This window comes from Cololabis saira, chromosome 11 (assembly GCF_033807715.1).
Source record: "Cololabis saira isolate AMF1-May2022 chromosome 11, fColSai1.1, whole genome shotgun sequence".
NCBI classification, from domain to species: domain Eukaryota; kingdom Metazoa; phylum Chordata; class Actinopteri; order Beloniformes; family Belonidae; genus Cololabis; species Cololabis saira.
This window is the reverse complement of record NC_084597.1, coordinates 6,104,888-6,117,617: the sequence shown is the minus strand read 5'-3', so window position 1 is coordinate 6,117,617 and position 12,730 is coordinate 6,104,888. Positions and strand designations below refer to the sequence as shown.

Below are 12,730 nucleotides of genomic sequence, written 5' to 3'. Positions count from 1 at the left end.
ATTTGATAGTTCCTACTTTCTGCCATAACTTTTGAATGGTTTGACATAAAGAGTCGTGTGTGGTGTCATCGGACTCGGTTTTGAGTCCTTGAACATAATTGGTGCAAATTAGCCCCGCCCCTTCTTCTGATTGGTCGATATCTGATAGTTTTCTGCAATATTTTTTGAATGGTTTGACATAAAGAGTCCTTGATCTTTATGGGTGAAAATTGCACGCGCGAGGGCCCGTTCATCGCTGATTGCAGCTTTAATTCATGTTTGTACCTTGTTTAGTCAAAAAGAGATACTGAAAAATAGATTTCAGCCTGGCAGTGGCGACCATGTTGGATTTCTCAATTCTGAGGAATTTTGGGACATTTTTGAGCTTCATATACAGCAGATTTGGATCCAGCACCCCTTAATACCCCTAGGAATGTTGTCAGTTATAAATATTCGCAAAATGCCTTCGGGGTTCTGATTTTGTGAAAATTGACCCTGTCTAATAGACTAATAGACTGATGTGTGGGAACGGTCAGGTGAAAAACAAACACATTTCAAACATGGTTAATGTTGTTTCACCTCCTGGAAGCAGGTGCAAGAACCAGCGGCATGAACAGTTATTCATCATTACTGTCTCGCCAGGAAATCTATCAATAGTTTCTGCCACCACTATTATTCTCCTTTATTTTGTTTTGAGGAAGCATATAATTTATCCCCTTCAGCACTCGTAACTACTATCTGCGCCATCAAGCGGCTTTCGGCCTGTGCTGGTTTCTAAAACCCTTAGGGCCAAATCCACAAAAGGATTGCGCGGCTTTTGCGGCCGCTAAACCGGTGCAAATGAGACAAAAAGAGAGCGTCTAATTCACAAAGCACCCGCAAAGGGCGAATTGCACCACAAACTGCGCTGCCAAGCAAATAGTGTCATGGTGCACCTGTGCCATTTGCATGTATGTAAATTAGGTAATATTCATACATTCGGTGCAAAATTGCCCCCTTTCTATGCAAATAAGCCTCATTGCAAAAAACGTCTAATTCACAAAGGCCAGCGCTATTTGCCACACGCAAAAATAGTGGAGCAAATACCGTCTTTTCGAAGCGTGTATTAACTGCCCGCAAACTCCTCACTCCCCATCTGTCTCTGTTTCTCTCTCTCTTCAATATCATTCAAGCCTGTGTGATACTGAATGATATTAAGGGTGAAATCTACAGTCATCCATGACTGTAGACAGTCAGATCAAGTGGGGTTGTGGACTTATCTCGGATTTAAAAATAACAGAACGGAGCTCAGGATTCATCCATACAGTAAGGGGCTGCTTTATTACAAACAATTCCACCATATAAACATATAAATGCGCACAGCCTCTTAACATTTGACAATTCATTAGCTTATGTCATACATGCGAAATACTAGAGAAGTACAAATACGTGAAAGTTGAGGCTGTTGTGCTCTCTGCAGTTTTCATTATGGACCAATCTGTGTGCTGAAATACGGAGAACACTGGAAACAGCTCCGCTCACTCAGACAAGGGAAAATTGCACTCAGCTGCAAAACTTTATGGGCGTGTCTGCGCCGGCATATCATTAGAGCAAAATCTTTTGTGAATAGGACCTTAAAGCGGGGCAAATTGCGGGCGCAAATGCAGCGCAATTCACAGTGCTATTTGTTGCCGCAATCTATTCTTTGTGGATTTGGCCCTTAGTTTTCTATGTTTATTAGCCTGTTAACTAGTCTGTCTGGCTACCTAATCAATACAACTACAGAGAAATGATCTGCTGTGCCGTTTACCAACAAAGTCAGAGCTAGCAGAGCTTTTCTGTCTGGAAAACAGGGATTTTACTATTTATGCCACACTCGGCTAACTCACTTCTTCATAAACGAGAGGCGCCACCTGGTGGCAGAACCGGATACTACACCATAGCTATTCTAGTTTATCTGTATTGAAGTTCGTAATAAAAACTGGATAGAATAAAGTGTTAAAGCAGGAAATTAAGGGTGCAAAAAAAAAGCATCAATTCTTATAAATGCATTACTTTGATAACATGTATAACCTAATTGTTTTAAGGTCTTAACAGACTATTTATTATACTGTACTAACTATGTTTATAGTACATTTATTCAGTTTACAGTACACTTGTTCAGTTGCAGTTTCTTTTTTACTGTATTTTTTATTTTTTTCATACTTATAAATAATAAGTATGAAATACATACTTATTTCATAATTTATCTTTATCGTTTATTTAGTCTGAGTTCATGTTGTTCGACTTTGAGCTGCTGTAGCACCAGAATTTCCCCTCTGGGGATCAATAAAGGACTATCTTATCTTATTTTATCTTAATTCTTATACACATCTGCCAAGGCAAAGCTTTGAAAAAGAGCTTCTCACACCCCTTCTGGGTAGGCCTGTGTTGAAAAGATCGATTCTCCGATTTTACATCGATTCTCATATGAATTCCTAAAAATCGATTCATATGTCTAAAATATCGATTTAAAAAAAAAATAATATATATATATATATATTTTTTTTTTTTTTTTTTTTTTTTTTTTTTTCATCATTACATTAAAACCTTTGGTACTTTTTTGTTTATGCCCAAAAAAGGAATATTTTGTTGGACACGAGAATAACTGGTGCCATGTTTTTGCCTTTAAATATGTTTAAAGGTATGAAAACATTAAAGTTTTCAGTTATAATTGCATAAATTGTCTATATTTCTTTGCTTTATATACTGTCTTGGGGTACATTTGCATAAATGTTAAAAACCAAATTCTCATAAATGGGGAAAAAATAAAACTGATTTCATCCGTCTCTGTTTCCTCCCTGGATCTGTTTGGTAATTCTGACCCACATGATGTTTCTGTTTCAGTTCTATCAGCATTCTGGGAGCTGATTGGTCCTTACAGCATCATTAGCTGCAATACTTGCTGTTGAATCTCAATATAATACTAGTATTAATATGTTGCAGAACTACAGTCATATAATTCATGCAACAGCTGAAAAAACAGTTTTATTAACAGTAACCCAAATCAATATCGGATCGAATTGGATTGAATCAAAGCGTGATAATCGATTCTGAATCTTAAGAATCGGAATCGAATTGATTCTTGACATTTGAATGGATCCCCAGCTCTGCTTCTGGGTTTACTTGCTTTGTGTTTCTCTGTTTTCTGATGTCGGTGAGATCACAGTAATGTTGTCTGAGCAGGACCGAGTCACAGCAGCCAAATGCTAACAGAAACTTTACTACAATAAAAAATAAATAAAAACGCAGTAGCTGATATTAATACCTTACTGTAGTGTGGTGTGTGAGGTAAAACACAAGATTATCCCAGTTTGAGCAGTTTAAGTTGCTAGTTTTCATGTGTTAAGTGGAAACAGGTCACTTTGCTGCAGTTCATGTTGCTGCGTTCACTGTTAAGGTTTAATATAAATGTTTTTAAACCTGCTACTTGAAACACACGTGTCATTTTGTAATTTTTTATTTTTTTTATATACTCTAGCACAGGGGTCGGCAACCCAAAATGTTAAAAGAGCCATATTGGACCAAAAACACAAAAAACAAATATGTCTGGAGCCGCAAAAAATTAAAAGTCTTGTATAAGCCTTAGAATGAAGGCAACACATGCTGCATGTTTTTATATTAGTTAGAACTGGGGGAAGATTTTTTTTCATTATGCGCTTCGAGAAAAAAGTCGAAATTTTGAGAAAAAAGTCCAAATGCCGAGATTAATGTTGAAGTACAATCTCGAGAAAAAAGTCGAAATGTCGAGAAAAAAGTCAAAATTTCGAGAAAAAAGTCAAAATGTCGAGAAAAAAGTAGAAATGTCGAGATTAAAAAGGAAAGGAAAAAGGAAGAAAAAAAGAGGAAAAAAGGAGAAAAAGAAGAAAAAGAAAGAAAAAGAGAAAAAAGGAAAAAGAGAAAAAAAAATGCTGAGAAAAAAGTTGAAATGTCAAGAAAAATGTTGAAATTTTGAGAAAAAAGTCCAGTCCAAATGTCGAGATTAATTTTGAAGTACAATCTCGAGAAAAAAGTTGAAATGTCGAGAAAAAAGTCAAAATCTCGAGAAAAAAGTCGAACTGTCGAGATTAAAAAACAAAATAAAAAGGAAAAAAGGAAGAAAAATAGGGGAAAAAGGAGAAAAAAAGAGGAAAAAAAGGAAAAAAAGAAGGAAAAATGGTCAAACATTTTTAAAAAGCTCCAGGAGCCACTAGGGCGGCGCTAAAGAGCCGCATGCGGCTCTAGAGCCGCGGGTTGCTGATCCCTGCTCTAGAAGTTTGTTTTCTTTTAAGTAATTGATTTCTGTCTTGGAATTTGGGAGCGATTTGGGAACGATTTCGATCATTTGATCGCTGCTAAGATTAGTTGTAAGTTTCAGAAAACTTGAGTCGCGATCGTCAAACATTATAAATCTCACGTGTTTTTCGTGTTTTTGTTTGTTGATCTATCACTTTTAAATGATCCAATTTACTTTGAGCACTCATCTCTGGCTGTTAAATGACAGTAAGAAGTGGAAAAATGAAGACTTGACACAGATTAGCAGGCGGATCAATGAGCGTTAATGGCATTCAGTCAATCAGTGACCGGCTGATCAAACTGTTTTAGCTACATCTGAAACTAAGGACTATTGGACAAACTGTGGTTAACATTTCCAATATGTTTATTGACATTTCCATCAATGTGGGCCACTTGCTGCAGATTTAATCACAGCATCCCCTTCAGTATCTAGGCCAGTCTTTTTTCACCACGAAGGTCGTCATGTGAATTTATCAGATCATCTTATTCCACAAGACGTTTTAAAAAAAGAAAAAAACCCTCATTATGGAGCTCCTTTTGGGATATAGCTTAATTATTCCACCTGTAAATCAGGTTTCTTGGATCTTGGAGCACTGGGCTTTCCAAAAAAGGAGCCAGACTAACCTGGAAACAGAATGAATAATAATAATCCTCCAATTGAGGATCAGGATTTAAGAGAAATGAAGCAAACGTATGATTAGGCCTGTGTTGAAAAAATCAATTTCCCAATTCTGAATTGATTCTCATATTAATTCCTAAAAATCGATTCATATGTCTAAAGATCGATATTTTTTTTTTATTTATTTATTTTTGTTTTTTCTTTTATTTATTTATTTATGTTTTTTTTTTTTCATCATTACATTACAACTTTCGGTTATTTTTTTGTTCATCCCCAAAAAATCAATGTTTTGTTGGACATGAGAATAACTGGTGCCATGTTTTTGCCTTTAAATATGTTTAAAGGTATGAAAACATTAAAGTGTTAGGTTATAATTGCATAAATTGTCTATATTTCATTACTTTATTTACTGTCTTGGGGTTACATTTGCAAAAAATGCTAAAAAACAAATGCTCAAAAATTAAAAACCAAAATAGACCGAAAATGGAACAAAAAAAAAAACGAATGTGGGAAAAAATAAAACCGATTTCCTCCGTCTCTGTTTCCTCCCTGGATCTGTTTGATAATTCTGACCCACATGATGTTTCTGAAAGCAGTTCCATCAGCATTCTGGGAGCTGATTGGTCCTTACAGCATCATTAGCTGCAATACTTGCTGTTTAATCTCCATACAATACTAGTAGTAATATTTTGCATAACTACAGTCATATAATTCATGCAACAGCTGAAAAAACTGTTTTAACAACACTAACCCAAATCAATATCGGAATTGGATCGAATCAAATCTTGATAATCGATTCTGAATCTTAAGAATCGGAATCGAATCGATTCTTGACATTTGAATCGATCCCCAGCCCTACGTATGACAGCATGTTAAGGAATGAGAGACATAGTTTTGATGGAAAGTGTTGTGGTTTGTGCTGCAGAAGCTGGGCCGTGACCCCTCCGATGAAGACTGCTTCTTTGACCTCCTGAGCAAGTTCCAGAGCAGCCGCATGGATGACCAGCGCTGCCATCTAGATGAGCCACAGAACGGGGACAACGGAGAAGCCGCTGCAAGCCTGAACGACATGATCGGTTGGTTGTTTAGCATTTAATTCCCATTTATGAACATCTGGAATCCTACGGAAGAGTATTAGGGCCATGCAGGAGATTGTTTTTTTTATTGTGCACTTCGAGAAAAAAGTAGAAATGTTGAGAAAAAAGTTGAAATGTCGAGATTAATGTTGAAATACAATTTCGGGAAAAAAAAGTCAAAATGTCGAGATTAATGTTGAAATACAATTTCAATAATAAAGTCGAAATTTCGTGAATAAAGTCGAAATTTCAAGAATAAAGTTGAAATACAATTTGGTGAATAAAGTGGAAATGTCTCCTCTGGCCCATCAAATCCAGTTAGGAGAGCGATTGACAGCTATGCAGCAGCAGCCGTAACTAACTAACTACCGTATTGGCCCGAATATAAGACGGTGTTTTTTGCATTGAAATAAGACTGAAAAAGTGGGGGTCGTCTTACATTCGGGGTCTAGACATTATACCCATTCACAACGCTAGATGGCGCCAGATATCTTTAAAGCGAATGCTGAACTAAACTCCCCAAGCCCAAGCTCCCCAAGTGAACTCCTGTCACAAAGAAGAAAAATAAAAAATAGCGCTAAGAAAGAAAAGAGAAGAAAATAAGAGGAGAGATAACAGAAAATGGAGAAACGAGAAAAGTGGGTGAAAGATCGGCAGGTGAACCGGCAGCTGAGAAGTTATGATGCAAACTTCAAGATGATGATTTGAATGAGGCAAAATAACATGCTTTTTCTCTTGAATATGTTGTTATAATCATTTGTTTCAGATGTACTGTAATTATTTTCTGTATGAAAATTGAATTTGATGTTCAAAAAGTCTTCTTTTTTTATTTTTTTTAACCTTGTCTGCACACAAAAAAGTATTTTTTCAAACTTGAGTCTTGAAAAAGAGAGGGTCGTCTTATAATGAGGGTCGTCTTATATTCGGGCCAATACGGTAACTTACATCCTTGGAGTGTAACATTAAGGGTACGTTTCTGAAGTTATGCAACTGCATATGTGTGATATGTCTTTCAAATCAATATCGTAAAGCCAATTTTGACTTTTTTCCTCAACATTTCAACTTTTTCTCGAAGTGCATGATAAAAAAAAAATCTTCCTCCTGTAAAATATTATTTTTATTTTTCTCCTACCTGGCCCTAATACTCTTCCGTAGGAATCCTGCTCAAATAAATAAATGATAATTTTTTTTTTCTCTACTTCTCTTAGATCCTGCACTTACCACTTCTCCCCAGACGGAGGAGCTGTTTGATTTGATCGCCAGCTCTCAGAGTCGTCGCCTCGACGACCAGCGTGTCAACGTCGGGAGCCTCCCGGGCCTGAGGATCACGCACAACAACCTGGGACATTTGGTCGGCGAGGGAGATAATCCAGAGCCCAGCGACGACTTCTTCAACATGCTCATGAAGTGCCAGGTGAGGGTCGTTAAATTTTAGTGATGCACCGATTGTTCGGTAACCGAAATTGTTCGGCCGAAAATGGCAAAAAAACACTTTCGGTGTTCGGTGGAATAAGTGGGAAAAAAAACGAACAATTAATAACGGCGTTGTAATATAAATAGACTGTCCGCTCCCATAACGATTGCGCACCACATAAATCGTTGGCCAACCAAAAACTAACCACGTAAGAATTTTACCAACATTCACCAGCAGGTGGAACCAAAACAACATAAATCAATCTATTACAGGTGCGTTTAGATGACGAAATCAAACGTGGAAGAGCGTGGAGTGAAGTGGTGCAAACATGTCAGCAGTGTGGAAGTATTTTAGAGTGGCAAAGAATAATACAAGAATGGCTGTTTGCAATGAATGTTCTGCTCAAATATCTAGAGGGGAAACATCTGCAAAGTCTTTCAGCACTAGTTTGATTTATCATTTGAAATGATAAAAAACCCTGAGGCTTTAATGCATTTTTATTGTTTTAAGGCCTATGTTACAATGTTCAGTCAGTTAAGCCTAACGTAAGCTCAAAGATGGCCAAAAAATGTATTTTGCTAATTTATTTATTTTAAGTTATTGTTCTTTGCTGGTATAATGTCTGCTGGAATATTTAAGAAATGCTGGGAAATTAAAAAATGTTCAGTTTTTTATTGTTCAATAAATATTTTCTACCTTGTAATTTTGTAAAAGATTTTTTTCTTTTAAAAGCATGCCTAAATCAAATTTATTTGATTTATGCAATGGTGAAAAAATTGGCAAAATAAATGAAAAACTGCGAAGAACCATGTTCGGTATTGTTCGGTATTCGGCCAAGTGTTTATTATTATTTTCGGTTTCGGTTTCGGCCACGAATTTTCATTTCGGTGCATCACTATTAAATTTACGTGATTTTATCGTTTTCTGTTTAAATCAGAGGTCTTCAACCTTTTTTACCCCCTTGGATGAGAGAAAAACAGAGCAGGACCCGCTTGGAATTCTTATTTTTTTCCCTTTTTTTTTTTTTTTAAATATGTCAAGTTTTAAGCCTGGTTTCTAATAAATTTGAATGTGTTTTATTCTGCTTCTATCACCTTATTAACCAATTCCTGACTGGGTTATTATTACATGTGTTTACGGTTGATGAAACTTTGGCCTCGTCAGACGTGGAAGGAGTAACGTTAGGCCGAGCTGGAACGTTACAATCTCCAGCTTTAGGCTTCGTTATTGACACTAATTTATTCTTCAGGTCTAACTAGCGTTAAATATGAAATAGCCAAGTCAATTTCGCAACAAATTTTCTCTCAAACAGCTAGCTAGCTAGTTTTTCCACTTTAAAGTTGACATTAGTCACATGACTCACGTCATGGGAATCACTTATGTAGAGTTGTAGACTAAATAGTTATTGTCAAAAGTAGATTATCATTGCCTTTTAATGGAGTTTTCTCAATCATACACAAGAATTTTTCTTTTTGTTTTTCTCGTTTTTCTTGTTTTTCTTCTGACGAAATGAGGGCCTTTTTTCCCCCTAAACGTGGCCCAAAAGTCACCAAATTTTGCAGGCAAGTCAGGCCTGGCCAAAAATGTGATATTTAATGGTTTGCATTAATGGGCGTGGCCTAATGGCTCAACAGCGCCCCCTAGAAAACTTTGTGCCTCAAGCCCCACAATACGGTTTGACGTACATGCACGAAAATCGGTACACACCTGTATCATGTCACAACTTAAAGAAAAGTCTCTTGGCGCCATGGCCGAAACCGAACAGGAAGTCAGCCATTTTGAATTAATCGTCTAATTTTGATGCAATTTATGCCATTTCTTCTGCCGTTAATGCAGCCCGAACCGTAACGTGCACCCAGGTGTGTTATACATCAAAATGTGTGTCTCGATCCTGCGACGACGCACATTACTTTTCTCAGTCAAAAGCGTTACCGTGGCGACGATAGATGCGAAAAAGCGCTCCCCCCCTTCATCTGATTGGTCCATATTTGATAGTTCCTACTTTCTACCATAACTTTTGAATGGTTTGACATAAAGAGTCGTGGGTGGTTTCATCGGACATGGTTTTGAGTACTTGACCTTCATTGGTGAAAATTTGCACGCGCGAGGGCCCGTTCATCGCTGCGTGCAGCTTTAATTTATTTTTATTTTTTTTAACTCAAAAATTATTTTGGTTAAAATTGCCTTTATTTCTTTTTAAATCTTTTTTTTTTCGGTTGAAGACCCCTGGTTTAAAATATTTCTTTCTTCACCTCTACATGAATGAATGAACGAAGTTTATTCAGTCATGACAACACAAAACACCAAAAAAAACATTGTGCACAGCATTAACATTTCATACAAAACCAAAAATGTGTTGAACAATAACTGAAAAGGCATAGGCTGAAGCAAAATGCTTATAAAAGCCTATCCTTTACCAACTTTCTTTTTTTGGCTACCGACTTCCAGAAAACCAAAAAGAGAATAGAAAAGCAAAGAAACAACAGAAAAGCAAAGAAACATTAACAGATAGTCAATTGCACTTATAAGCTTCAAAAATAGCTTTACAAACCATTTTCTTAAAAACAAAAAGAGAATGACATGTTTTTAAATTTATGTTGGTATAATTCCAGAATTTAACTCCACTAATGGAGACACATCTCCTTTTCATACCTTTTTTAGCTTTTTGTACAGTGAAATTGCAGACACGTCTAAGATTATAGGGAGTTTCCTGAATTGAAATTGAATTGAATTACATATTTTTAGTGATGCACCGAAATTAAAATGTGTGGCCGAAACCGAAACCGAAAATAATAATAATAAACACTTGGCCGAATACCGAACAATACCGAACATGGTTCTTCGCAGTTTTTCATTTATTTTGCCAATTTTTTCACCATTGCATAAATCAAATAAATTTGATTTAAGCATGCTTCTTCAAAGAAAAAAATCGTTTACAAAATTACAAGGTAGAAAACATTTGTTGAACATAAAAAACTGAAGATTTTTTAATTTCCCAGCATTTCTTAAATATTCCAGCAAACATTATACCAGCAAAGAACAATAACTTAAAATAAATAAATTAGCAAAATACATTTTTTGTCCATCTTTGAGCTTACGTTAGGCTTAACTGACTGAACATTGTAACATAGGCCTTAAAACAATAAAAATGCATTAAAGCGCTCAGGGTTTTTTATCATTTCAAATGATAAATCAAACTTGTAGCTGAAAGACTTTGCAGATGTGCCCCCTCTAGATATTTGAGCAGAACATTCATTGCAAACAGCCATTCTTGTATTATTCTTTGCCACTCTAAAATACTTCCAGACTGCTGACATGTTTGCACCACTTCACTCCACGCTCTTCCCTGTTTGATTTCCTCATCTAAACGCACCTGTAATAGATTGATTTATGTTGTTTTGGTTCCACCTCCTGGTGAATGTTGGTAAAATTCTTATGTGGTTAGTTTTTGGTTGGCCAACGATTTATGTGTTGCGCAACAGTTACGGAGCGGCCAGTCTATTTCCTTATATTACAACGCCGTTATTAATTGTTCGTTTTTTTCCCCACTTATTCCACCGAACACCGAAAGTGTTTTTTTGCCATTTTCGGCCGAACAATTTCGGTTACCGAACAATCGGTGCATCACTAATGACAACACAAAACACCAAAAAACATTGTGCACAGCATTAACATTTCATACAAAACCAAAAAATGTGTTGAACAATGACTGAAAAGGCCTAGGCTGAAGCAAAATGCTTATATAAGCCTGTCCTATAGAACCAACTTTCTTTTTTGGGCTACCGACCTCCAGAAAACCAAAAAGAGAATAGAAGGGACTACAGATGAAAAATAGCCTCTTGGCTAACTCTGGCACATTAACAGCAATGTTTTTATTGATGTGCATTGTCCCTGTCAAATAAACCAATAAATAAATAAAAATATAAAATAAAATTCTGTGGAAGCCAAAAAAAAAGCAAAGAAACAACAAAATGCAAAGAAACAACAGAAAAGCAAAGAAACATTTAAAGATAGTCAATTGCACTTATAAGCTTCAAAAATAGCTTTACAAACCATTTTCTTAACAACAAAAAGAGAATGACATGTTTTTAAATGTATGTTGGCATCATTCCAGAATTTAACTCCAGTAATGGAGACACATCTCCTTTTCATAACTTTTTTAGCTTTTTGTACACTGAAATTGCAGACACGTCTAAGATTATAGGGAGTTTCCTGAATTGAAATTGAATTGAATTACATATTATTTTGTCATTTTCCTGACTCCAGTCCTCGAGGATCGATGACCAGCGCTGCTCCCCGCCAGAAGCCGGGCCTCACGCCCCGACGGTGCCGGACGAGGACTTCTTCAGCCTGATCCAGAGGGTGCAGGCCAAGCGCATGGACGAGCAGCGCGTCCAGCTGCCCGACGACGACCAGGACGGCCCCGGCTCCCCCGACGAGGAGCCGCCCGGGGGCTTCCCCAGCTAAGACCTGGAGAATAGTACTGTGCAACTCACGTCAAAGAAATGGGAGGGGGAAAAAAGGAGAATAAGAATCAACAGAAAAAGCAAGATGAGCGTTAAAAGACAGCACTAATGGGTGAACTAACACGATTTTCAATTATAAGACAAAATTCTATGTGCAATAGGTGGTGCCCTGTTAAATGTTGCTTCGTTTTATAGATGTACTAAATGTTTGTAAATATAAAAAGAGAAGACAAGCAAGACTGAAGCGCAGACGTGGCAAGGAAGAAGAAAATAAAGAGCATTAAGTACCGTATAGTGCAAGGGTCGGCAACCCGCGGCTCTAGAGCCGCATGCGGCTCTTAAGCGCCGCCCTAGCGGCTCCTGGAGCTTTTTCAAAAATGTTTGACCTTTTTTTCTTTTTTTTTCTCTTTTTTTTCCTTTTTTCTCTTTTTCTTTTTTCTGCTTTGTTTTCTTTTTTCCCCTTTTTTCTTTTTTTGCCTTTTTTTTCTCTTTTTTTCTTTTTTCCTTTTTTTAATCCCGACATTTCGACTTTTTTCTCAACATTTGACTTTTTTCACAAAATTTTGACTATTTCTTCGACATTTCGACTTTTCTCGACATTTCGACTTTTTTCTCGAAATTTTGATTTTTTTTCTCAACATTTCAACTTTTTTCTCAAGATTGTACTTCAACATTAATCTTTACATTTTGACTTTTTTCTCAAAATTTTGACTTTTTTCTTTTTTTCTCTCTTTTTTTTCCTTTTTCCTCTTTCTTTTTTCTGCTTTGTTTTCTTTTTTCCCCTTTTTTTGCCTTTTTTTCTCTTTTTTTCTTTTCCTTTTTTTAATCTCGACATTTCGACTTTTTTCTCAACATTTGACTTTTTTCACAAAATTTTGACTAT

General features: G+C 36.4%; 1 protein-coding gene across 1 annotated transcript in view; it reads left to right on the top strand.

Moving 5' to 3' along the window:
• gpsm1b (G protein signaling modulator 1b) overlaps nt 1-12,219 on the top strand; it is a 63,874-nt gene extending 51,655 nt beyond the window's left edge. Inside the window, exons 12-14 of the mRNA XM_061733632.1 lie at nt 5,817-5,967; nt 7,176-7,381; nt 11,648-12,219. Of these exons, the coding sequence (XP_061589616.1) occupies nt 5,817-5,967; nt 7,176-7,381; nt 11,648-11,848 (558 nt within the window). The 3' untranslated portion in view covers nt 11,849-12,219. The remainder of the gene's footprint in view (nt 1-5,816; nt 5,968-7,175; nt 7,382-11,647) is intronic.
• The last annotated feature ends 511 nt before the right edge of the window (nt 12,220-12,730 follow it).